Source organism: Babylonia areolata, chromosome 11 (assembly GCF_041734735.1).
Source record: "Babylonia areolata isolate BAREFJ2019XMU chromosome 11, ASM4173473v1, whole genome shotgun sequence".
NCBI classification, from domain to species: Eukaryota; Metazoa; Mollusca; class Gastropoda; order Neogastropoda; family Buccinidae; genus Babylonia; species Babylonia areolata.
Window position 1 is genome coordinate 15,945,335 of NC_134886.1, and position 27,396 is coordinate 15,972,730.

A 27,396-nucleotide genomic window follows, 5' to 3' on the forward strand; every position below is an offset into this window, starting at 1 on the left:
TCCCTTGTGGCACATGTACCAGGAACACCTGGATCAGGTGGTATGGGCAGCAGCACCCATTCACCCTGGCAAGGATCATCCTCACAGTCAGCTATTGTTCTGACTGGAGTCTTTTCATTCGGACTCGGATCCTGCCTGCTGAGACTATTGGGCAAGTCTCTCTGGTTCTCATTGTGGAAATCTCGGTACTTTTCCTTGGGGAGAACCTTACCCACCTTTAGGGAAATCCCATTTCCCACCACTGACTGACCTTTCCCTTTCCTACCTCTGTTCCTTCTCTTCCTACCCACAGCCCTTTTCCCTATCACAGCCCCATCTCTCTGACTGACTAAATCTGACACTAACCCCTGCATGGACCTTATACTCTCTTCTAACAGTAACAGTTTATCTCCTAACTGTGCCGTCTGTTCCCTGGCCTGTTGCTGTCGTTGGTCCTCCTCCAGCTCTTGCTGCCGCCTCACAGCTTCATCCCTCGCCTGGATGAAGGTGGTGTGTGGCTCCCTCCTCACTACCTGGCGCAGCTCCCTTTCCAGCAGGAGGTTCCAGAGGCCATCAATGAAGTGGTCCCTCAGCATCTCAGCGGTGAGGGCCCCAGTGCTCTTCGTCCGGATGATCCTCCCCATGCTGCACAGAGCATGGGAGTAGTCCAAGGTGGACTCCTCTGGCAACTGCTCCCTGCTGAAGAAGGTGGACAGCAGTGTGGTGACATGCCGCCCGTCACCGAACACCCCCAGCAGAATGTTGATCACCTTCTCTGGGGTGTTGGTCTCCTCCAGGTCCCGCAGCATCAGCTCCCTGCGTGCGGTTCCCTGCAGATGGCTGTAAATGAAGAAAGCAGCCATCTCGTCTCCCATGGGGTACGCAGCCAGGACTCTCTTCGCCTCCACGATGAAGTCCTCAGCCGACATCTCGCCAGGCTTACCAGTGAATATTGGCAGTGTGGGTGCTACGTACCACCCCATGGGAAGCTCCTGCGCCATTGTAGTTGGGGTTGTCATCTCTGGGCTGTGCTACTTGGCTGTGTTACCTGGCTGTGTGCTGCTTAAGTCCTACTAACTACTTAACCTGCCTATTGTGTCAGTAAATCACTCTACCTGCCTATCCTGTCGGCGACGCCAAGTTGTAAAAAGTGCTGTTTTGTGAGAGAGTGGTTCGTTTCTAATCGAAGAGAGAAGAGAACAGACAGGGGGGATATGGGATCAACTAATCATGCACTCACTCACTCTCTCCTCACATCAATAGCAGGGCCACATGGAGTGGTTTTTATAGAGTGTTTACTTTACAATACAGCACACAGTAAAAAGATCATCCTACACCTAAAGCAGCACCTATAAGCAGCACCTATAAGCAGCACACAGCCCAACAGGGATTTCCTTGTTCCTCACATCACTGATCAGTCAGTCACCCTGTGTCAGTCAGTTCTTCTGGGAGACAGCTAAGAACTGGCTGTGCTGACTGGTTTTATCCCTTCCCCCAACATACTGTGTATACTAATGCAAGCTACAGAATGATCTGATTGACTACAATTCAACCCACTTGTCTATACACATTCTATGATGACAAGTTCACCCGTTTACGTCACAAAGAGATTGAGGAGACAGGACAATACAACTCTGGGCCTGTTAGCCCGCTTGATCAAAGTTTGCATTAGCATAAATTCTTCCTAGCTTACGTTCCGAAGTCCCGCCATCTACATCAGCCATGGTTGTGAACGGGGAGAAGGGGAACGACTTGAAAGACAGGCCGCCACATGGGATATTCCGACATGCCGTGCTCGTCCGTTTCGAACACGGGGATGGTGGCAGACATCACGTAACTGCACGTATTCCTATAGCTGGGGCGGGTGACGCGGCGTCGCTGACCAAAGAGGGCCGACTAGGGAGTAGGGGTGAGGGAGGGTGAAAGGAGGGAGGGTGGCGCAGTGTCGGCACGACCTCAAAGACTGGACTTTGGATGGCGCGGGAAGGGAGATAAGAAGGAGGGGGGGTGGGGGGGACGAAGGGATGGGGAGGGAAGGGGGACAGAGTGCAGGTGGTGGGGGGTGACACTGCTGGCACACTATAACATAAATCAAGTAAACAATCAAGAAAATCAAAGCAAATTAAAGAGAAACAGAACATAGGATTCCAGTATTTGCATAGTCATGTTGTTGTTTCTTGTGAAGCTCTTCTTGTGATGCAGTCAATTCTTAATAAGAAACAAGTGTCTGGATACTCTGAGGTTGTGTGTGTCTGTGTCTGTGTATGTATGTGTGTGCCTGTATGTGTGTGTGTGTGTGTGTGTGTATGTGTGTGTGTGTGTGTGTGTGTCTGTGTTTACGTGTGTCTTATAAGACGAATTTCTGTCCGTTGATGATTTTGCACATTATTAAACACTGCAAAATAGTATTTAATTTCGTGTGTGTTTGTTTAGCTTTTAGATGCAATTAATGTGATTTTTGTGTAATAATAGAAAATGCCTTTAATAGTAAAGTGTACTTTGAATTTGAGATACTCAGTGACTGTTCTTTATAAAAAGTGGGCATGCGCACTCATGTGATTATACAAGCAAGTGTGCATGTCAATGTATGTGCGCTTGTGTGGGTGGTGTGGGGGGATGGGGGGGGGGGGGGGGGCGTATGTGTGTGTGTGTGTGTGTGTGTTTGTGTATGTGTGCAGTGGGGTGAGAGCACGGGGGCGCGCACGCGATCTAACAGCGGTATACAACTAACATCCCCCCCCCCCACACACACACACACACACCCAAAAAAAGATTCAGAAGTTTCTTTAAAATAATCCCGTATACAAAAGACACGGTTAATATAGGCAGACAAAGAATAACAAAAATCCAAGAAGGTTGAATGAGTAGCGTTGAACGTAACACCTATTTTCAAAATAACTGATTTTGTTATCATTCCAACATGGTATCCGGGGCAATTTGTTTTAGTTTGTCACTAAAGTAACCATCAAATATGTTATGTATAATTTTTTTTTTAAATGGTAACATTTGCAACAACAACAACAACAACAAAAACTTTTGGGGGTCTGTGGGTGTTGGGGGCACCCTGTTTTCAATTTCACAAGGTTGCCAGTGTTGGAATACTATCTCAAATGTTTTAATTTCTCTCTCTCTCTCTCTCTCACACACACACACACACACACACACACACACACACACACAAGAATGGTAAAAGGCGACGAGCCTGTTGTTTCGATCAGTCATTGACCTTCACCAGAATCCTCCAATATCAGTGCAAAAGTCACATCATACTATCCATTATAACAATACGTAGTGCAGGAAACAAGCGCAATGCAAGGACCACTATTTTCACTCACCCCTCAACTGGGCTTTGAGTGGTAGTCTTTCGGATTTGACCACAAGCAACTTCCATTAATGCACATTCCTGAACCTATGGGAACAAGGGAGTTGTCCACTTTGACAGGAAATAAACAAACAAGCTGGGAAAAGAACCCCAAATGTGGCTGGCCCTGTGCAGTAGCGTCGTGCTCTACACAGGTTGAGCATTCAGCACTGTATACAATTTATAAAGTCTTGTTTTGGTTTTTTATGAAAATGGATCGCTTTCCTCAAATGCTTCAGATACAATAAAGTAATAAAATCAACAACAAGAAAGCAGAGACAAAAAAAAGAAATAAATAAATTTGTGGATGAATATCAACAGAAATCATATGGAACCCTGGACCCGACGGTGACATCGCAATAGATGATGCGATTGAAGGAATACCAAAATACAATAAAGATAATGCCCCCTGGTCCAAAGTTCGCTACTCGGTTAGGGGGGGAGCTTTTTGAAGAAGACAAAAGTGTGTTGTTGTTTTTTGTTGTTGTTTTTTTAGTCTCTACCAAACAGCTTTGACAAAGGGCATCTGCCAGAGGACTGGACACACAGATTCTTCAGGCCCATACCATAACTAGGAAACGACCATCGTCTGGTAAGCGACATTATATAACAATGCAAAATATCACCGGGAAGCTTATGGAGTGTATATAGCGAGAAAACTTGCAAAGGACCTTCAACAGACACATACATTCTCCTTCCAAATCAAGGCAAACAGGGAAGAACATGGGAAAATGCGGCTGGTCATATTGGGTATATAGTACTCGTATTTCAACGAAACTAAGAAACATTAGCAGCAGCACTGAGTTCACTTGGGGAATATACCTGCCGTGATCTCTCTCTGTCTCTGTCTCGCCGCGTTTCTGTCTGTCTGTCTCCCTCTCTCTCTCTCTCTCACCGGAGATTAGAAAAGAGAGATAAACCACTCGCGGCAGGCCCCTTCTTACTGTCTATAACAGTGCTGAAGCCGTTTTGGGGCACACACGCAGTGCGGAAGGGTGGCGGTAAATCACCCTCTCCTTCCCCACCCGAAGGAAACTGGTCGGTTCGACGTTTCAGCTGCAGTAAAGCGAAAGTTAAGTTACGCCTGGAATTTCGCACGTGTAGTAAGATTCGCTGTATACAATGAAAACGGATTCATTTTTGCTTTGGTTTTTAGCACGTTTGCATCTGCTTGAATGTAGATAATATAAAAAGAAAATAAAGCAGCTCCCCCCACCACCAACTCCCCCCCCACCCCCCACCCCCAGCGCAATGTTGCACATGAGAGAGACAGTTATAAATTATTGAACTGCGTTTTCGTAACGCTACTTTTTCTTCACACTTTCTGGTTTACATCACCATTTCTTAAAAAAAAAAAAAAAAAAAATCAAAACATAAAACACATATTCAGCTCTGTCTCTCTTCTAACATCTGTCTATACATACATACATGAATACATACATACATAATTTCATATAGATCTATCAGTATGTAAATCTAAATCTATCTATATGTACATAATCATATATATAATTCATATATATACGAACGCTTCATGTTGCCCGAGCAGACCGTTGTATTGTGCTCTTTCTCTCTCTCTAAGTCTCTGTCTCTGTCTCTCTCTCTCTCAGGAGTTTTACATGGCTGTTAAAAGCATCTATGATTCTGTACTTGTATGTGTTCGTGACAAAGGTATTTATTCAGACTTTTTTCAGTGTCCAAGAGGGGTTAAACAAGGTTGTATGCTAAGCTCACAGCTGTTTTCCTTTTTCATTGGTGAATTGGCAGTGGATTTATCAAAGAAGGGGAGACATGGAATACAAATGATACCTGGCGCAACAGATTTGCTCTTAATGCTATTTGCTGATGATGTTGTTCTCTTGTCTGACACACCCATAGGGTTACAAAATCAATTAAATGCCCTTAAGCAAGAAACAGACAGACTACAACAAACAGTGAATCTCGATAAGACCAATATTATAGTTTTCCGCAATGGAGGTCATCTTTCGACTCGTGAAAAATGGTGCTGTGGTGATAGGGAAATAAAAGTAACCAATACATATAAATATTTAGGAATGTTATTCACAACAAAATTGAGTTTGACATCTGCGTGGGATGAAGCAAACAGAAAAGGGAAAAAAGGTGTAATCCAAATTATAAAATCACTCAGGAGACTGCGTTCGACTGACGCTTTCCCTTAGTTTGGGCGGGGCAAAGGCAGCTCATGAATAATGAATGCATCTCGCGGCGCAGGCTGCCTGGCTTCAGCAATTTCTGCAAGTGGTTTATCTCTCTTTTCTAATCTTCGCTCTCACCCAGAACTCTCTTCATTAATGCACGCGCATATCATCATATCCATAGCAATATTATCAAAATACATTCAGGTACGTACTAAGCACGCACAACATCACAAAGCGCAAACACAGAGGCGAACCAGATTTTTTTTTTATGCAGGTATGGTTATTTTCTTCTTTTCTTCTTGTCAGTGACGTGACCTACTTTACAGCCTGCCTTCTCTTGCGGGGCTGGCTTGCAGTACATTCCGATGCGAATCAAGAGAAATATCTGGGTCTGAGTGTTTGTGTGTGTCCTGTTCGTCACTTTTGGTGAGTCGTTCTTGAGTCCAATTCTCTTGCTCTAAACTGATCTTGTGGTATTGAATTTTATGGTATTGTGATGTATGGTATGGTGTGCTATTGTGTCATGTAAGTGTAACAGGGTGAAATTGTTCTCTTTACCCAGCAGAGAGAGAGGGGGGGAGAGAGAGAGAGAGAGAAAGAGAGAGAGGGAGAGAGAGTGCACGTTCATGCCCCGTGTTAGCTTTAGCATTATTACTTCACGTGCAAAATAATATTCATGTAGGGTGGATGTGCTGCATCTTGATATGTTTTTACGAAGTGAGTTCTCCTACCCTTTCCTTGTAGAACCAATATCATCAGTTCTCAGTTAGCTTTAAAAGAGAACAGGCAACAGCAGTGTGTGTGCGGGCCTCTGTCAACCTGATAGCGTGAGTGAAATATATCATACTTTACAGTAAGCATTTCTAGCATTGGGAAATTGATACCAAAATGTAAATGCTGTTTGTATTTCCTTATTAATATTATTCTGTCAGTTTACTTTGTGTTTAGATGTTATGCATTTGAACGGATTTGCAATTATTTTGAATAACCGAGTTAATCTTAACTGAAATGTAACCTCAACTTACGTTTTAAAGTTTCTAGGATTTATATAAATATCTTTAAGAAATTAGACAATTTCGAGTCGGGAAGCAATTGCTCATTTCAATTAATGGGATAGTTTAGTCTTATCACACGTTTGTAACAATTGTAGATTCATGTGAAATATTTGGTAAAGTGATGTTTGGAGTGAGTGAATGAACGTAGACATTACTGTACGCTTGCTTACGAGGACTTTGTTGTTTTGTCCACAGGGTAATCATTTACTTACTTATTTATTTCCCTCCTTTCACGAGGACAGTCCCTTGCCCTTTAACCCCCCGCTCTCCTGTTCCCTTTACCCAAGTCGCGATATGTTCCCCGTCTTGTCCTCAATAAAGCCTTGAAGAAAACTGGTACTGACGTGGTGAGAGAACCCTGCCCAACCGGCTACATAAACTGTATCGTATTCTGCTATGCTGCGCTTTGTTCTACTGTAGCCTACTGATCTACGGATACTGCACTCCCAGTGCTGTGTTGTTCTGTGCTGTCCTGTTTTGAACAGCATCTGAATACGTTGTACAGAACTGCAATAACGGAAATAGTTGTCATGAACTGAGGGATAAAGTCTTAGGAATAACTTAATGACTGGTAAACTGAAATTATCTTGGTCTAAACACCTAAAATGATGATTATGATATGGATACTTACGTAGCCTCTATCTTCCGTCAGAGACCAAACTCTAAGCGCTTTACTACAAGGAGTTATTTGCACAACAGGCTGCCTGCATGGTAGAGCCGACTGACAGCTGCCTAGGGGTAAACATCGTTCCGTTTCAGTAGCTCTGACACACACACACACACACACACACACACAGGTGCGCGCGCGCTAAGACGGTTTTGTTTATTTACTCCGCCATGAAGGCAGACATATTCTATTTTGGGGGACGGCATGCTGGGCAGCCCACCGAACATTGACATGGATTACAGGATCTTTAACGTGTGTATTTGATCTTCTGCGGGTTTATATAAACACACCAACGGGGTTCAGGCACTTGCCAGTCTGCACAGATATATGCTTACCTGAGAGATTGTAAAACTGTTCGCCCTTAACCCACCAGGTGCGACAGGGATCGAAGTCAGGAAACTCAGGGGATAATTCAGCACTCCAACAATCTGACCACCGCATCCGTAGAAATTAAGTCCAAAAATCTTATTTCAAAACAATACCAGTTAAGAAAAAAAGATGTTTTTATCATAAATGCAAGGAAACTGTTGGGTTACTTCGTTTTTGTGTGTGTGTGTTTGTTTTTTGTTTGTTTTTGTTTTGTTTGTTTTGTTTTTGTTATTTGTTTGTTTTAGGTTTTTTTGTTTTTTTGGTTGTTTTTTCGTTTATTCAGTCTGTTAAAGACTAAGGACTGCTTCTCTGGGAATCGGGATTCCGCCAGAAATAATCAACTTTTTTATCAGCACTGCTACAATTTTTTGCACCCACAAAAGAGCTGTTAAATTAACTATTAACTCACTCCGGACGAATAGTTTATATCCCTTACTTTTCCCTACAGACGACCCATTTGTTTGGGTAAGGAAAAAAAATCACAAAAAATACAAAACATAACCAAATGAAACTCACTGTACTTGACCCACTGACCCCTCTCCTCACGTCCTGTGAACGCCTACCCCCCTCCCTCTTCACTGCTCTCAGACGCTGAGTCACAATCAGTATCTTCTTGCTGGTAGCTTTCGTCACTGCAAATACTTTATTCAACGTCTTCATCATCCTCGTCGATGTCGAAACCTTCAGTTTGAAGCATTTCAATCACTTCGGCAGCGGTAAACGCCGCTGTCGTGATCTAGTTTCCTCAAAAAATGTCCACTTGTATCGCCTGCGACGCCATTTTCGATACGTATGCAGATTAGCTTGTCGTGTGGGGTCTTGAACTCGCTGGCTCGCTGTGGAGTGTGTTGCTACGGAATATCATGAAGTAACTTTCCATTCGACACTTGACACGTTCGCAATGCCCGGTGTGGCTGCGATTGTTATACTACCCCATGAGGAAATCGTGCAGGGGGGTGGGGGGTCGGTAATTGTCGACACCGGTATAGCGTTCCATCGTCCGGAGTGATTTTTTAAGAAATCGACTACTCTGACAGATTCTGACAACGAACAAACATCCTCCCTCTAAAGACTACACTTTTGTATAATAAAGGCGTTTTCGCGTATAGAATTCTCCTTGGTAATGCTGCTACTTCTTGAGTAAATATGTCCACTTCTCATGGTTATCTACAACTGCAAAAAATCAACCTGTCTTCCCCTTCACAACCATTACTTTGTGTAAAAGAAGTCTTGCATATTGTGGGAGTAGGTTATGAAATCATTTCTAATAAGATGAAGAACAGAACTGAACTTTTTTCATAATCATATGAATTTTGTCATTTCCGCGCGTATCTTTCAAATTTGACATCTCTTTATCCAAATGTGTAGTGATAATTATTCAGTATCAATGAAACTGTTATAGTCTGTCTCTCTCTCTTCTCCACTTCTCCCTCCCTCCCTCTCCCCCCCCCCCCCCCCTCTCTCTCTCTCTCTCTCTCTCTCTCTTTCTGTGTGTGTACCGGCATGCTCTGCAGTATCGAGTCGTGAAAAAGCGTCTTTGCAGATTGTCATGATGTGTAGTTTGGAATGGTGCAGAGCAATGTGGTGTTGTATAGAGTGGTGAAGAGCAGTATGACGTCATGAGTGGTGCAGAGCAGTATGATGTGGTGCGGACGGAGAGGTGCAGAGGTACAGGGTATGGTACGGGTTGGTGCTGAGCGGTGGTGTGTAGTACACAACAGGATGACGTGGTGCAGAGCAGAATAGTGTGAGCTGTGGTGCAGAGCTGAATGGTATGATGCGGAGTAATGCATACCAGGGTGGTGTGGTGCAGAGTGGTACAGACCAGCGGGATGTAGTACAGATCAGTTGGGTGCAGTGCAGAGTAGCATGACGGGGTGTTGTACAGTACACTGAGGTGCATAGCAGTAGGATGTTCTGGTGCAAAACAGTATAGCGTTATGCAAAGCAGCATGTGGTGCAGAGCAGAATACTGTGATATAACACAGAACAATGCAAAGCAGAACAGGGTGGTGCAGAGCAGTAAGATGTGGTATAATGAAGAGCAGTGCAAAGCAAGTACCTAAAAACTCCTGTATCTTGTTACGAAATCACATATACCCCCCCACCCCCACCCCCACCCCTCCCAGAGCAAAAGAAAATCCTTGTCTTATTTCTTCATCTTCTATAGAAAATCCTTGTCTTATTATTTCTTCTTCTTCTTTACTTCTACTCTAAAATAAGTGAAAACACTTGGAAATTCAACTCTGCATATCATAACACACAATGTTTCTTTTACTGTGCAGAATATTGCAGACAGTCAAAACAGACCAACTTCGGAAAAATGCCTGTCATCCGAGTGCCTGATGCTGCTGGCAAGACACTGCTTCTGATGGAGTATGGAGAAGAACGGTTTCGGGCCCCCCCTATGGCCGAAGAAGAAGTCATGAAGGACATCCACAACATCCCTATCCGTGATGACGATGTGATCCTCTGCTCCTATCCTAAAGCCGGCTGTCACTGGCTGTGGGAGATCGCATATATGCTGCGTGCAGGCACCACTAAAGTAAAGGAGATGGAGAAGATAAAATACATGATGGAGTTAACACCTCAAGATGAACTGAACAAGCTGCCCCCCAAAAGGATCCTGAACAGCCACACGTTCTTTCGTCAGCTGCCTCAGAAGGTGCAGGACGGCAAGGTGAAGATGATCTTCCTTTACCGGAACCCTAAGGACGTGGCTGTCTCTTTCTACAACCACCACAACAAGTTATACGCGTATGAATACCAAGGGGAGTTTGCCGACCACTTCACAGAACTGTTCCTCAAAGGGGAAACCGACTATGGAGATTTCTTCACCTACACCAGAGACTGGGAGAGAGTGATGGACAGCAGACCCGACCTCCCCATCTTCATGCTGTCCTACGAAGAACTTCATGCCGACACCTTCAACAAAGTCAAAGAGCTGGCCAAGTTCCTGGGGTCTTCAGCAGATGATGACACCATCCATGAGATCGTGGACAAGTGCTCCTTTGGCAGCATGCAGGAACGTAAGGTTAAAGCCGAAACGTGGACAGGAGAAGATATCATGTACAGAAAGGGCAAAGTGGGAGACTGGAAGAACTGGTTCACTGTGGCCCAGAGCGAGATGATGGACCAGCTTATCGATAAAGAGATGAAAGGGTCCAGGTTTCAGTTCCAATACACACTGTAAAGTACACTGAAAGTGTCCCTCAGTCAATGAAAGCACTGACAGAAACCGCACACACACATACACGCATGCTCAAGCACATACACAGACGCACTGACACACACACACACACACACACACACACAGAGAGAGAGAGAGAGAGAGAGAGAGAGTTTGAAACCAGAAAGATAAAACACATGGATGAATACACACAGTGCATAAGCTGTCAAACAAAACGCTGAAGGACAATGTGAACCAAGGGCGCTAATGCAGAAAGGAGAAAGGAGGAGAAGAAAACAGGAATGCACACAACGAAAGAACCTGAAAGAGCACATGTGAAGAAGTAGCACGGATAGCTTCCATGACTGGCGCTGTATTTAGTCTGTGAGTTGGACACTTTCCTGGCCACGCTTGTAAATTTTGGAACGCTGTATTTGCTTTTGTAGCGAGCATGTGTTTACCCATGTATGCACTTGACTTTGTGACGATTAGTGGATTTTAGAGCCTTTAACAAAGTCTATAGTTTCAACTATTCCGACTCTGGTGTGTCAGTGTGTCAGAGACGGTAGATCACTGATTACTTCCACCATATTACACAATGACACATAGAACACAGATTGTATAAGCCTATCGGTCTTGACTATATATTTTTTATCATCTATAAATGTAACCAGATCACCTTATACAGTCGTGTGTATGTTCCAAATAGAAAAATGATTATTTCTGTTCTTCAAAGAAAAAAAAGTGATAGGAACCCATACTTTGTGTTCTTGCTCAAACATAAGCAGTTCTCCGTATCTTTTAAAATAAAAATCACTGGTTGGTGATTAATTTGGTTGGCATGAAATTGTTTGTAAATCACCAAAGTAATCTAAAAAGTATATGTAAAGTGAATGGGAACTCAATATAGGACTATAGTGTATGCATTGTCATATTTTGTTAAGTTCCAAGGATGCTGTCAATCTTTATTAAAGAAAAAGTAATCAGAATACTTTCAGTTTCTTTTTCGATGCGAGAGTGTGTGTGGGGGGTGTGTGTGTGTGTTTGAAGACGTTGATCTAGTTATGTGCATTGATGTTTATAAACGGTATCCATAACTGCAAAATAATGCTCAATATTTATTTTGTAGCTGTTCACTTTTTAGGTGCAATTGATGTGAATTCTTGTGCGTATGCATATATGCTTGTAATATAAAGATGTCTTGAACCCTCAACTGGGCGTTTAGTGGTGGTATTAGTTTTGCGGATTTCACGATAAATGGTGTGATGACAACACAATAGATTATCTGAATGAAGCAAAGCAAAATACGACAAAGATACTGCACCCTGGCTCAGACAAAATCCGCTACGGAGGAGCTCTTTGAAGAAGATCGAAGCAAACAGTTTTGACAATGGGCATCTGCCAGAGGCCTGGACACACAGATTCTAAAGGCCCATACCCAAACCAGGAATCGGTAAGCGGCTACAGCATCCGAAGAATGGAAAATATCGCTGGAAAGCTCATGGAATATTTAGCGAGAGGGGCCTTCAACAGAGGTACATTCTACTTCTAAATCAAGGTGAACAGGAAAAGGTATACTGGGAAATGAGGTTGGTGTCACCTATGGGGTAAGTTTGATTTCACAGAAAATAAGAAATGTCAGCAGCACCAATTGACATGGAAAATATACCTGTCATTTTCTCTGTCTCATCCCGCTCCCTCTTCAACAATGCGCGCGCATAGATAGATAGATAGGTGTGTGTGTGTGTGTGCAAACGGTGAAGTCTGAGTGTGCATACACGTATCCATTCAACGTAACGAGCTCATTTCCTGGAGCGAGCTCAAAACCTGACCAGCGCGTTGGGTTTGTGCAATGTTAAGGAATTCGTTCATTTGTTTTTAAGTTACATGTAGTGCAGCGTATATGGATCAGTTCGCACTCTTTGACACCTCTTCGAAACTGAAACTGAGAGCTCACAAACACCAAGTGTCTATAATGCCAAATAATCAAAAGATACGTTCCACCATGCAAGCACAAAATTCAGTATCACAAAGCGCAAGCAAATAGGCAAACCAGATAAGCGGATGTGTTTGTTTTCTTGTGTGGGGTTTTTTTTTCAGTGGGTTTTCGGTTTGTCGGTCAGTCAGTGAAGTGGGCCACTTACAGCCTGTCTTGAATCTGGCGGAGCTGGCTTGCAGTGCGCTCTGATATCAGTGAGTGTTGTGTGGGTCTGAAATTGTCTGTTTGTGTCCTGTTCGTTTTCGTCTTCTTGTAAGTCCTTTTTTAGTTCATTTTTCTTACACTTAAGTGATTTTGTGTGATACTGTATTGTGTGATGTACTGTGGTATTATGTTGTGTGTTACGGTATGCTGTTGTATCATGTGAATTGTTCTGTACTCTGCTGTGCTCTGTGCTTTGTTATACTGTACTGCTCTGCGGATACTGCACTGCAGTGCATTGTTGTTCTGTATGTCCTGTATTGCACTGCATCCAACTGCACTGTTGTCTACTGTATTTACTATTCAATGCTGTAGTGTACTTGGCTCTACTGTGTTGCACTGCACTGCGCTGCACTGTCACGGCATTCTTTCTTATAGTAACATTTACTAGCATGTGCTGCAGCATAGAGTAGCGAGAAAATGGATAGTTTACTGTGTAGTTTGATGCAGTACAAAGTGGTGAAGAGAAGTATCATGTGATGTGGGGTGGTGCAGAGCGGTATGGTATGGTGCGGAGTGGTGCACAGCAGTAAGGTCTGGTGCAAAATGGGACAGAGCAGCATGGTGTGGTGCGGAGTGGTGCACAGCAGTATGGTGTAGTGCAGAGCAGTATGGCCTTTACGGAGTGGGGAAGAGCAGTATGGTGTGGTGCAGAGTTGTGCAGAGCAGTATGACTGAATGAATGATATGGATACTTCTATAGCACCTATCCTCGTCGGAGACCAAGCTCTGAGCGCTTTACAAACACGGGGTCATTTGCACAACAGGCTTCCTACCCGGGTATAGTCAACTGACGGCTGCCATTGCAGTGGGCGCACATCATTTGTTCCCTGTGTCATTATATCAGGTTTCAGTCACGCATACATACACACTCAGACAGACATGTAATATATTACGTGTATGACCGTTTTGAGTATTTATCCCGCTATGTAGGCAGCCATATTCCGTTTTCGGGGGTGTGCATGGTGGGTATGTTCTTGTTTCCATAACCCACCGGATGCTGAAATGGACCGCTCGATCTTTAACGTGCGCATTTGATTTTCTGTGTGCGTATACACACGAAGGGGGTTCAGGCACAAGCAGGTCTGCACATATGTTGACCTGAGAGATCAGAAAAATCTCCACTCTTTACCCACCAGGCGTCGTTACCGAGATTCGAACCCGGGACCCTCAGATTAAAAGTGCACCGCTTTAACCACTCGGCTATATTGCGTCCGTATATTAAAGCAACGATATGGTGTAATGCAGAGCAGTGTGGTAAGGCGCACGTCAGTAGGATGTGGTGCAGAGCAGTACAGCGTAGTGCAAAGTAGTAAGATACATGTACTGCCGAGCAGCATAGTGCGGTAATTCACAGAACAGTACTAAGCACTACAAGGGGGTGTAGAGAAATATGACGTGGTGTTATGAAAAGCTGTACAAAGCAGTGCGGTGTGACTGGTGCAGAGCAGTATGTGTGTGGTGCTGTGCTTTGGAATCATGCTGAGCATTGCAGTGCACTGGGTAGATATTGTGGAGTATTGTGATCAGGTGTACTGTTTTCTGATATTCAGAACATTGTTGAGTATATATCGACACAAGATACGATATCATATGTTAAGTCATAAACATCATATCAATTTTTTGTATCATTACTTCTTGATTCAATATTGGATCTTAATCAGTGTTTTTTCAAGAGTCACATTGTCTATGAAATATCTAGAAAAACACGTTCGATTGGAAAAAAATGTTAATGTTGTTATCGTTGCTTTAATGTACCAGTTGTTTCATCTCTTATTTTACCAGATACCTGAAAAATCCCGTCATTTACAAAATCACATAAGAACCGAATAGCAAAAAACCAACAACAGCACACACAAAAAAAAAAGTTCTGCAATTTCTTCGTCGTCGTCTTCGCTTCTACCATAGAGTTTATGGAAAGCCGTTGGAAATGCAATTGTGCACATTATAATTCAACAAATGTTTCTTTTTTTCGATGCAGATTATTCAAGAAAGTAAAAAAAAAAAATTAAAAAAAGACTCCGGGGAGATGCCTTTCATCCGCGTGCCTGATGCTGCTGGCAAGACGCTGCTTCTGATCGAGTACGGTGAAGAGCCGTTTCGCGGCCCCCCTATGACTGAAGAAGTCATGAAAGACATTCACAACATCCCTATCCGTGATGACGATGTGATCCTCTGCTCCTATCCCAAAACCGGCTGCCACTGGCTGTGGGAGATGGCATGTATGCTGCGTGCAGGCACCACTGAAGCAGAGGAGATGGAGAAGGTAAAATACATGATGGAGTTAATGCCTCAAGATGCACTGAACAAGCTGCCCCCAAAGAGGGTCTTGAACACCCACGTGTTCTTTCGTCAGCTGCCTCAGAAGGTGCAGGACGGCAAGGTGAAGATGCTCTTCATTTACCGGAATCCTAAGGACGTAGCCGTCTCTCTCTATAACCACCACAACAGATTCTTCGTGTATGAATACCAAGGGGAGTTTGCCGACCACTTCACAGAACTGTTCCTCAAAGGGAAAACAGACTATGGAGATTTCTTCACCTATACCAGAGACTGGGAAAGAGTGATGGACAGTCGACCCGACCTCCCCATCTTCGTGCTGTCCTACGAAGAACTTCAGGCCGACACCTTCAACAAAGTCAAAGAGCTGGCCAAGTTCCTGGGGTCTTCAGCAGATGAAGACACCATCCGTGACATCGTGGACAAGTGCTCCTTTGGCAGCATGCAGGAACGTAAGAGCAAGGGCAAGGCCAAGGAGTGGACAGATGCTCATGGAAAAGCGATCATGTTCAGAAAGGGCAAAGTGGGAGACTGGAAGAACTGGTTCACTGTGGCCCAGAGTGAGATGATGGACCAGGTTATCCAGAAAGAGATGAAAGGGTCCAGGTTTGAGTTCCAGTATACACTGTAAAGTACGCTGAAGTTGTGTCTCAGTTAAATTAAAGCACTGACAGAAACAAGCGCGGCGCGCGCGCGCGCGCGCACACACACACACACACACACACACACACATATGCGCTCGCACATTAGAACACGAAGAACATTTAATGAAACTAGCATAAAGAAAATCAGTTCATGACCCATACACTGATACAGTTTGGAATCAGAAAGACAAAACGTGGAAGAATGCACACAATGCACAAACTAACAGTGCGTAAACTAACAAAAGAATACACACCATGCATAAACTAACAAACTAAACGCTTAAGGACAGACTGTGTAAATAAGGGCGCGATTGCAAAAAGGAGAAAGGAAACGAAGAAATCAGGAATACCACACACAACGAAAAAACCTGAAAGAACAGAGATATGTGAGGAAGTAGCATGGATCGCTTCTGTGGCTGGCACAGTATCCAGTCCATGCTTGTTAATTTTGAAACGCAATGTTTGCTTTTGCAGTGTGCATGTATTTACCTATGTGTGCACTTGACGTTATGACAATTGAAGGATTTTTGCAGCCTTTTAACTGAAGCTATGCGTTACCAGCTATTCTGATCCTGCTCTCTTGTGGCAGTGTTCCAGAGACGGTAGATCGCTGAATACTACTGTAAATTACATAACTCATAGTTGATATACACATATTGTACATTGGTCCTAAGTACAATTCGTGTAACCAGATCACCTCAGACTGATGATTCATGTTTCAAAGCATTAGAAAAATTATATGAGCCTTTACTTTATTCCTGTTTTCAAATATGAGCAGTTCTGTCGTGTTTTTTATATAAAAATCACTAAATACTAATCAGTTATCTGGAAAGTCCACCAAAAGGTAATAGGGACAGAACATAGGACTCCAGTGTATGCAGCTATGTTTTGTTGTTGTGAAGCTCTTGTAATGCTGTCACTTTTGAATGAAAAAATCACCATAATACTTTGAGTTGTGTTTATGTTCATCTCTCTCTCTCTCTCTCTCTCTTTCTCTCTTTCGATATATATATATATACATATATATATATGTGTGTGTGTGTGTGTGTGTGTGTGTGTGTGTGTGTGTGTGTGTGTGTGTGTGTTAGAAGACGTAGTTTTGTGCGTCTGAGGCTTTTAAACAGTATCCATAACTGCAAAATAATGTTCAATATTTATTTTGTGGCTGCTCACCTGTCAGGAACAATTAATGTAATTTGTGTGCATTTGCAGATACGTTTCTAAAATAAGATATCTTAGCTTGAATCCTGAACATGAGACATACTCAATGAATGTAATTTATAAATATAAGCGTGTGCATGCATGGGAGTATGCAAGCAAGTGCACATGTCAGTGTATGTGTGCTTGCATGTACATGCGCCTGTCTGTGTAACTTTCAACAATGCGTAATTGCCTCCAATGTTCCCTTTGGGCGACTTTGAACAATTGTGTAGTCCAGGCTCAGTTTATATCTCATCATGTCCTGTGGCATGTACGGTTGCCACCAGAGATCTCCACTGCTGCCTATCGTACGCTGTCTTGGCCATTTTCCTTGAGTTCTTTTTCAACCTTTCTGTACTATGTCTCCCTTGGTCTTCCTTGCACACCTTTTTCCAATCTGCTGTACAGCGAAAGAGACAGAGGGAGGGAGAGGGAGAGATAAATCTAATCAGACACCAAGATAAGATGCAGAAATACATCCCACTGTATCGTAGTCCAGTGGATACAATGCCTAAGAAGTGAGAGTACCGGGTACGATTCATTCAAGAACAAGTATTCTTTTTCCAGTCTTCCCTCTACTAGACCTTGAGTAGTGGTCTGTATGTTAAGTCCTTCAGATGAGATTATAAACTAATGTCACGAATGCAGCATGCACGCCAACTGGCGAACATAAAAGAAACCACGGCAAAAAAGAAAAGAAAAAAAGAATCGTCTCTAGTGAAAACATGCTGAACTATCCGCTTTGACAGAAAACAAATACGTATCAACGCAAACGAGGTGATAAAATGTGTGGCGCCCCATGGTGTCAACGTGCTCTCCCTTGGAAAGCTGCCATAATTTTGCAACAGATAAATCGACAAAATAATACAATGCAAGTCAATACAGTGCAATGCAATGCAACACAGTTACTTTGTGTTCCCGACACATCAATAGATACATCAACATTGCCGAAGAGAGGCTGAACTAGAAAACAGGAAGAAACAAAAAGGATGCATGTGTTGCACAAAACGTATACCTGTATACATCTTTGTGCCTTTTGCTTTCAGTAAAGACAGAAACAGTTGGAACAGTCAGCTCCACAATGTTAAGGGGAAAGGGAAGGAGGAGAAACTTAATTTGTTTTTCGTTTCTCAATAATATGCATGCATTTTCTGACAGCTAATAAAATTGTTTGCAACACTTTCAAAAAGAAAGTAACACTCAAAGCAAAATCATATAAAATGTTTTCTTTTTACAAATACTGTCTACAAAATGTTTTTCTTTTGACAAATACAGTCAACAAAATTCTGTTTAGTGACAGCGACTAACAAACAGTGAAAGAGCAAGGTTATTCAAAGCAGAGACAAATGCAACCTTTAAGATAAGTATGTGCCCAGATCACAAGTAGCGTCTCTTCAGTGCTTGAGGAGGCACGAGGAGCGGGTGGACTTGGGGATGAAGAGGTTGGGGGTGTGCAGCAGGGTACAGTAGGATTGTGCAATACTGATAAGGCTATCATGTTAACTGTGGACAAAGTTCAAGCCTCGGGGAGTTGTTCGCCATTGGCTGTGAGGATATAATCATGCATGTCACGTTTGCGCTCTCTCTCTCTCTCTCTCTTGTTCATGCTGTATGATTCTTCTTTTTTTTCTTTTTTCTTTTTTGTTGTCCACTCCTTTGCAAAAGGCCGAAGTCCTAACGAACGTTACAAATAAAACTTTGTCATTCTCTCCCTCTCTCTCTCTCTCTCTGCTCTCTCTCCGTCTCTCTCTCAAACAACTCCGTTCTGAATAACCAGTGTATGTGTTTAAATGCTTTGAACGTGTGTGTGTGTGTGTGTATGTGTGTGTGTGAGAGACACTATATATCTATACAGACAGAGAGAGAGAGAGAGAATGTGTGTGCGTGTGTGTGAATGTGTGTATTCTCCCCTCTCCTTTCCACGTTCCTTCCCAACCCAAAACCAGTTTTTGCTGTTGTCGTCAAGTTATTTTTCGTGAGTGTGTGTGTGTGTGTGTGTGTGTGTGAGTGTTTGCACACACGCGCATGGCTGTGTTTGTGCGTCAGTGCCTCCACAAAACGATGAAAACCTAGACGGAGAAAGGTCAACAACGGCCAAGCGTTACAAAGCCACATAACCACATACATAAACTCTAAGCACGCTTCATGACTGGCGGCAAACATACACATAAAACATCGAACTAGCACAACCAAGAACACGGACTGCAGCAAGAGGATAAGGCTTAAAAGCTGATAACGAAATCTGACAGGTTACGAGTCAAATACAACTTTCACACAACCAAGAAACTTTCAGCCTTCAGCGTCACCGCGCTTTGGCTGGGCCTGCCAGCACAACGCTTCCTCTCCAAGCGACTAACAGTCAACCTTCGTGCATTGCCGACTGACAAAAAAAGAGGGCGGGGGAGCAGGCAAAGAAAAAAGTGAACTCTAAGACAGAGGTTTTCTGAGGAAAGTTTGATGAATTTAGTGTTGCTTCACGCGGCTGGAGTGCTAATGTGAAGAGAAGAGGAATCATCCCCGGCTTTCTCATTGACTGAATCGCATGCGCTTCTTCCTTTCTACACATTTCGACTGACACAACTGCGGTGATTGGTTTGGTTCACTTAGTGCTACACCTCGCAGCTCGGCCGTCTTCAGGGGTATGTTTATTTTAGAATTTTAGTATTCTTTTCTCTGTTTGAATTTTTATTTCCCCCTCTCTCTCCCTCTCTCTCTCTCTCCGGCTCTGGACAAAACTTTTCGTCAGCGGCTTAACAGACCGTAGATGACAAAACTGGGAGGAGTTTGTCGAGTCGAGTGATCGATTTGTTTTGTACAGAGCTTATACTGCTACTCACCGAAAAGTTGTCTTCTATTTAGTATGAACTGCCACCTACGGTTTAATTCAACCAGATTTAAAATTGGCATTTCTGGACTCAATATGTACAGATACTACTTGCTATAAAAGGACACGGCATAATTCAGTAACGTTGTGCCCTTTGTGCCGTGATGAAGCAACTGAAGATTAATTTCATTTCAGTTGTGATTAAGTGTTGATCAGCGTTTGAAACTCATTCCCAAGAGGTATTATGAATACCCATGTTTGTTCAGGTTCTGTTTATCGATGTCATCTACTCAGTGGTGATGGTATTATTCGTAATATGGCATTGTATCTATGGGGCTTCTAGAACTTTCAAGTAAAGAATAGTTTTGATTTCTTTCTGTTATCAAAATACGAAAAACAGTTGTACTATGATCTATAAACGCTAACATTTATGGTGACAACTGCAAAATGTTTTCTCGCCTTTCGTTTATTCGTGATAAATCGTGAAAATCTCTCTCTCTCTCTCTCTCTCTCTCTCTCTCTCTCTCTCTCTCTCAACTTGAAGCGCGCGCGCGCGTGTGTGTATGTGTGTGCGAGGAACGGAGGAGAATAAGCCGGCGTATAAGTGCGCGAGTGGGGGTGGATGTATTCTTGTTCACGCGATATAATTCATTATTTCATGTCTTTTTCTTGGACCACTCCTTTGTTATGGGCCGGAGGTCCAACAAACAAAACCTCCCTCTCTCTCTCTCTCTCCGTCTCCGAGTCTCTCCTCCACCGTACCCCCTCTCTCTTTCTCTATTTCTCTATGTCTGGTCAGTTTATGCTTTAAGGTTTCATATGTTATAAAACTTATTTTCATTCCTATTCATTACTGTTCTTTTAATTCATGTTACTTAAAACTACGGTTGCCTTTCTAAATATCCTACTTCTCACTCCCCTCTCTCTTCCCCATCTCTCTCTCTCTCTCTCTCTCTCTCTGCTGTTGTTCTTGTCACGACGTTCTGATGTTTGTTTATGGACCACTTATATATTGTAGCGTTGACTCCTACCAGGGAGAAAGAATGAACACTTGACGTGTTTCTTTTGTCTGTGTGTGTGCTCTCTCTCTCTCTCTCTCTCTCTATATATATATATATATATATATATATATATATATATATATATATATTCTGTCTATCTATCTACCTGATGTTCATGTCAACAGCGTGCGTCCTGGTGTGTGTTTTTGGACAGTTTATCATTTCGTTGTGTTAACTCAACCTGGGGAGCAAGAAAGAACACGACATGTTTGGGGTGTTGTTTTTTTGTCAAGTCATACCTCTCTCTCTCTCTCTCCTGATAGCACAGCCACTGAACACGTTTGTGGGTTTTGTCACTGTGTGCTTAAGATTTTATGGATCATGTGTAAGACTCCACCCGATTTGAAAGCCGAACACTTGACATATGCTTTTTATGCACTCCTTCCCCGCCGCCCCACTTCACCCCCCGCTCTCACACCAACCCCGCCACCCCTCTCTTTCTGTGTGTGTGTGTGTGTGTGTGTGTGTGTGTGTGTGTGTGTGAGTTCTCTTGTGTGCCTTGTATCTTTATTGATCATCTATAACTGATGTTGTAGTAGAGTGGCTCCATGCGCGGAGAAAAAGAGAACACGAACTTGACATTCTCAACAATGACAAAAATAATTCAGAACGTTTTGTCTAGTCATATCCCTCTGCCTCTGTCAGTCTGGGTCTCTCTCTCTCTCTCTCTGGATTGTTCTCGTAGATGATTCCAGTGTCATAAATAATTGTGGCCGTGCCTACACCCAGATTCATTCCATCAATCAAAATTACTTTCTTCTCTAAGATTTTCCCGCAACACCAATAAACCCTTCCTTAGATTCACAATAACCGCTACCTGGGTTTCTAATTGTATCACTGAGTTGTCTTTTTTTATGAAGAACTGATTAGAGACCACACCGCCCATTCAAACTTTTTACTTGTGAAATCTTTAAAAAGAGGTCAGACGAAAACGGACGGTGTGCGTCAAATGTAAACTCGAACAGTCCATTTGAGTCAGACTTACTAGTAAACAGACATGTGGTAGACAGGAGAGAACGAACGAATGAATGACTATGAATGAATCTAAGTTTATTGCCGGCGGACTGAGAGAAACACAGTAACCATACTATGTTGTTGTTCTTTTGCACCCAGCCCTCGAATAAGGGATCGGGGGTGAAAGCCGCGAAATAAATATTGAAAAACAACAATAAAGAAGAAAAACCAGCATAAACAAAATATGCTGATAATTCATTGACTAATACCTACATAAACATTTACAGCTGGTAAAAGTGAACTAAAGGGAGAGGCAGAAAGGAAAGGGGAGAGGGGGGTTGATGGGGAGAAAGAGAGTCAAATGTTTGAATACATATCAAGTGGCGAAGACAAAACTGTTAAAGCATAAATAACTTGAATATCTGAAAGAAAATGGGGGTTAATTCGGGAGAACACCGGGACTGCGGCATACTTCATGAACTATCAATAACGTCAGAAATATTTCTGAGAATAATTTGCTGTCAGAAACAACACTGAGAACAAATTATAATGTTTTAAGTTGTGTGTGGGTGAGACAGAGACAGAGACAGAGCGCATAAAAAGAGTGCTCTTTATGTAGCCGGCGGAGCCGAAAATTGCCCCCCCCCCCCCCCCCCCCCCCAAAGCTAAAAAAGTGGGCCTTTGCTTTGCTGTGGCTGCATCTGGCGTCTTCCCAGCGGAGCTGGCTTGTGTGTTGCCTGCTGAGACAGAGCGTATCTGTTGTCTTGTGCGGTTGTGGGATTTGACCTGAGTGTGTGTGCACGGGTGCCGTGTTGTCTGTGACCGGCGGGTGAGCTGTGTTGAGGGTTTTCTTTGGGTTTAATTTTTTCGCATGAGACTTTGATGTTCGTGCTGTGTTGTGCCGTGCTGTATTGTGTTGCGCTGCACTGCGCTGCATTGTGCTGTACTGTACCGTGTATTGTACTGTACTGTACTGCTGTACTGTACTGTATTGTAATGTACTGTAGTGTATTTCACTGTACTCACAGTGTACTTCATTCAGTGCACTCTACTAAACTCATTCGATACTAATATATCAGTGTTAGTGTTTATAACTGTACTGTATTGCGCGGCTGTATTGTGATGGAAAACAGAGTTGTGAACAAGTTTCAGAAAAGTTTCATGTCAAGTTGTATACTTGATTGTCCAGAACTGTACAGTGTGCAATTAGAGTAGGTCGGGAGTGCTGCTCTGACCTTTAACTCCCAGAAAAGGATTAAGTTCGCAAGGTTAACGTCCCTTGCACCGTCTGCTACGTTCATGCTTCGTTTCAAGTGTAATGCAGGTATCAGGTGTTTACAGTCATTCGTGTACGAAAAGGTTTAGTGTAGTGTAGTGTAGTGTAGTGTAGTGTAGTGTAGTGTAATGTAGTGTAGTCACAAGCCAGAGTGTTGAGTGAGTAATGTTAAAATACAAAACTTGAACTGTGAAATGTGGTGTGCTGTCTAACATGTCACGGTTGATGTGACGTCAGTTGCGTGGAGCAGTATGAAGCATATAATACAGAGGAGTGCAGTGAAGTATGGTGTGGTGCATTGCTGCATACAGTCAGGTGTGGTGCAGAGTAAAGCAGCGTGGTGCAGTGCAGAGATGAGCAGCCATGGTGTGATGAAATACAGTATGATGATGTACAGAGTAGAGCAGTATGGTGTTGCTTCGAGCAGTATATGTGATTACCGACCACAGAGCCATACAGTATGCTGGAGAGCAATTATGGTGTAAAGGTAGTAAAGAGCAGTTTGATGTGATTGCAGTGTGGGGTTACCAGAAGTACAGACAAGTATGGTGTGGGGGTAGTTAAGAGCACTATGGTGTGGGGGTTACCAGGAGTAAAGAGCAGCCGGTATGGCGTTGGGGTTACCGGGCAGTAGTGCAGTGCAGTATGGTGTGGGGGGTATCAGTTGTACAGAGCAATATGGTGTGGGGGTTACCAGGAGTAAAGAGCAGCCGGTATGGCGTTGGGGTTACCGGGCAGTAGTGCAGTGCAGTATGGTGTGGGGGGTATCAGTTGTACAGAGCAATATGGTGTTGGGGTTACCGGGCAGTAGTGCAGTGCAGTATGGTGTTGGGGTTACCGGGCAGTAGTGCAGTGCAGTATGGTGTGGGGGGTATCAGTTGTACAGAGCAATATGGTGTGGGGGTTACCACGGGCCAGTAGTAAAGAGCAGTATGGTGTTGGGGTTACCAGTAGTGCAGTGCAGTGTGGTATGGGGGGTATCAGTGGTACAGAGCAGTATGGAGTGGGGGTTACCAGTAGTAAAGAGCAGTATGGTGTTGGGGTTACCAGTAGTGCAGTGCAGTGTGGTATGGGGGGTATCAGTGGTACAGAGCAGTATGGAGTGGGGGTTACCAGTAGTAAAGAGCAGTATGGTGTTGGGGTTACCAGTAGTGCAGTGCAGTGTGGTGTGGGGGTTATCAGTGGTACAGAGCAGTATGGAGTGGGGATTACCAGTAGTACGGTGCAGTATGGTGTGCGGCTACCAGTAGTATAGAGCAGTATAGTGTGCAGTTACCAGTAGGACAGAGCAGTATGGTGTGCAGCTACCGGTAGTACAGAGCAGTATAGCGTGCGGCTACCAGTAGTACAGTGCAGGATGATGTGCGGTTACCGGTAGTACAGTGTAGTATGATGTGCCGTTACCGGTCATACAGAGCAGTATGGTGTGGGGGTTACCGGTAGTACAGAGCAGTATGGTGTGGGGGTTACCGGTAGTACAGAGCAGTATGGTGTGGGGGTTACCGGTAGTACAGAGCAGTATGGTGTGGGGGCTACCGGTACTACAGAGCAGTATGGTGTGGGGGTTACCGGTAGTACAGAGCAGTATGGTGTGGGGGCTACCGGTACTACAGAGCAGTATGGTGTGGGAATTACCATTAGTACAAAACAGTATGGTGTGGGGGTTACCGGTAATACAAAGCAGTATCGTGGGGGGTTTACCGGATGAACAAAACAGTATTGTGGGAGGATTACTGGTAGTACAAAACAGTATTGTGGGGGGTTACGGGCAGTACAAAACAGTATTTTGGTGGGTTACCGGTAGTACAAATCTGTATGATGTGGGGGGGGGGGGGGGGGGGCAGTACAGAGCAGCAGGATGCGAGGATTGGTCAGAACAGTATGGCCGTAGGGGTAGTGCCGTGCGATACAGTGAACGTGTGTGGTGGAGCGGTCCAATTCAGTGTGATGCTATAATGCAATCAGAAATTGAAGTAATTTGTCAGTGCGCTTCAACTTTCCACATAACCATATCATTATCATTAAACATTACTCCTGCTTTTCTTTATCATCTATAATGTATGTTATTTCACTTAACATTGGTCTTCTTTATCATCTATAATGTATGTTATTTCACTTAACATTGGTCATGTTGACGAAAAGATAAAATCATACTGTATAATGAATACACACTACGAAGTACAGAAAATTAATGCAAATAAAAACGTATTAGTAATACGTTTAAGATTGCATTGAGTGTGCCACTTGTTTCTTCGGTGATGTTGGTAGCTGCCAGAACATTTATGTAACTTAACAAAAATACATGTAACCTTGACCGCAACAGACAACTTTTTGTTGTCTTCTTCCCCTCAACTTCCTCCTTTTTCTTCTCTTCCTTCACATCCTTTTCCCTGTCTCCCTCCTCTTTCTGTAAAACTCATCCTCTGTTCGTTTTTTCCACACAGAACTTGCTGACATTCTTCAAGACCCACAACTGCAGAACAATGCCTGTTGTCCGCGTTCCCGATTCCGCCGGGAAGACGCTGCTGCTGATCGAGTACGGAAAGGGGAAGTACCGTGGGCCCCCAGACCTCCCTGAAGAAGTCATGGAGGATATCCACAACGTTCCCATCCGCGACGACGATGTCATCCTCTGCTCCTACCCCAAAACTGGCTGCCACTGGCTGTGGGAAATGGCGCGTCTGCTTCGTGCAGGGACGGCTGATGCGGAACTGGTGGAGAAAGAAAAGTACATGATGGAGTTCACCCACCAGGACGACCTTCTCAAACTGCCTCCAAAGAGGATCTTCAACACCCACGTGTTCTTTCATCAGCTGCCTCAGAAGGTGCAGGACGGCAAGGTGAAGATGATCTTCATTTACCGGAACCCTAAGGACGTGGCCGTCTCTTTCTACAACCACCACCGCAAGTTCTATGAGTATGAATACCAAGGGGAGTTCAGTGACTACCTAACAGGACTTTACCTCAAAGGGGAAACCGATTTCGGAAGCTTCTTCACCTACACCAGAGACTGGGAGAGAATGATGGACAGCAGACCCGACCTCCCCATCTTCGTGCTGTCCTACGAAGAACTTCAGGCCAACACCTTCAACAAAGCCAAAGAGCTGGCCAAGTTCCTGGGGTCTTCAGCAGATGATGACATCATCCGTGACATCGTGGACAAGTGCTCCTTTGGCAGCATGCAGGAACGTAAGGGTAAAGCGTGGACAGAAGCCTACGGAGAACCGATCATGTACAGAAAGGGCAAAGTGGGAGACTGGAAGAACTGGTTCACTATGGCCCAGAGCGAGATGATGGACCAGGTTATCGAGAAAGAAATGAAAGGGTCCAGGTTCAAGTTCCAGTACACGCTATAAGTAGAATGACAAACCACAAAAAGCTAATATCCAGTTTCATGTGGAGAAAAGGCCACAATCACACAAGAGATGCAAGAAATTCTAGAACATTACTCATTAGAGAAGAAAGCGAGAACAAGCAGAAGCTAACAATTTCCTTCTCATTTAAAAAAAATACAAAGAAGTTTATATAATAATCAGACAAAATAAGAAATTATTGGTGGGATAGAAAGTTTGAACTCTTCGAAGAAAGCAAACAGGGGCCATTTTAATTCTCTCTATAATATAGACAGAAAGATAGGTAGATAAAATAATGTGTGTGTGTGTGTGTGTGGGTGTGTGTGTGTGTGATGCCTGATATAACTGCAATTTATTTGGCTACAATATCGTTAAGTGTCTCGGAAGTGCACCATCTCTGCACTTACAATTTAATAGTGTTGTCAATTCAGCTGGTGGAAAAAAACACAGTACAGTGGCTTATCAAAGCTGCTGACAAAGGATATTGAAAATTTTTTAAGAAAACATAGCAAAAATATATATATTGCTAAACAGGAAATGTGACAGCAACTAATGAATAATTTATCTTTACTCCTTATGCTTTGAGTGCTTTGTTTTTACATCATTCTTGAAGATTTTGAAAGAATAAATTCAAACGTGTAACCAGTGATTTGGGGTGTGCTGTCATGAAAACAAACCTGTTTCCGAACCCGCTCACCTCTCTGTCTCTTTCTCTCTTCGAAACACTAAACATGTACACTAAACATGTCTGAATGACAACACACACACACACACACACACACACACCACACACACACACACGGACACACACACACACAGACACTCTCTCTCTCTCTCTCTCACAC

The 27,396-nt window shown here is 43.5% G+C and overlaps 3 protein-coding genes across 10 annotated transcripts in view; 2 read left to right on the plus strand and 1 right to left on the minus strand.

The window, feature by feature from the left end:
- The window catches only part of LOC143287572 (uncharacterized), an 80,677-nt gene that overhangs the window by 39,709 nt on the left and 13,572 nt on the right, over nucleotides 1–27,396 (minus strand). The gene's annotated exons all lie outside the window — the stretch shown is intronic.
- LOC143287575 (sulfotransferase 1A1-like) lies at nucleotides 5,638–11,748 on the plus strand. 3 transcript variants are annotated; one of them, XM_076595680.1, is made up of 2 exons: nucleotides 5,638–5,703; nucleotides 9,876–11,748. In XM_076595680.1, exon 2 carries the CDS (start codon nucleotides 9,914–9,916, stop codon nucleotides 10,781–10,783), a length of 870 nt encoding a protein of 289 aa, XP_076451795.1. In that variant the 5' UTR covers nucleotides 5,638–5,703; nucleotides 9,876–9,913; the 3' UTR covers nucleotides 10,784–11,748. The 3 variants fall into 3 exon arrangements, with proteins under 3 accessions (XP_076451795.1, XP_076451794.1, XP_076451796.1); XM_076595679.1 differs by lacking the exon at nucleotides 5,638–5,703 and adding an exon at nucleotides 5,782–5,925; XM_076595681.1 differs by lacking the exon at nucleotides 5,638–5,703 and adding an exon at nucleotides 6,212–6,326.
- Nucleotides 12,859–27,194, plus strand: LOC143287574 (sulfotransferase 1A1-like). Of its 6 annotated transcripts, none has more exons than XM_076595674.1 (2): nucleotides 12,859–12,952; nucleotides 14,941–16,823. In XM_076595674.1, the coding sequence occupies exon 2, from the start codon at nucleotides 14,989–14,991 to the stop codon at nucleotides 15,868–15,870; it is 882 nt and encodes a 293-aa protein (XP_076451789.1). In that variant the 5' UTR covers nucleotides 12,859–12,952; nucleotides 14,941–14,988; the 3' UTR covers nucleotides 15,871–16,823. The 6 variants fall into 6 exon arrangements, with proteins under 6 accessions (XP_076451789.1, XP_076451793.1, XP_076451788.1 ...); XM_076595678.1 differs by lacking the exon at nucleotides 14,941–16,823 and adding an exon at nucleotides 25,643–27,194 and having other exon boundaries at nucleotides 12,877–12,952; XM_076595673.1 differs by having other exon boundaries at nucleotides 12,942–13,010.

Coding starts and splice junctions, on each gene's coding strand:
- LOC143287575 (XM_076595680.1), top strand. CDS start 9,914: ATGCCTGTCATCCGAGTGCCTGATGCTGCTGGCAAGACACTGCTTCTG.
- LOC143287574 (XM_076595674.1), top strand. CDS start 14,989: ATGCCTTTCATCCGCGTGCCTGATGCTGCTGGCAAGACGCTGCTTCTG.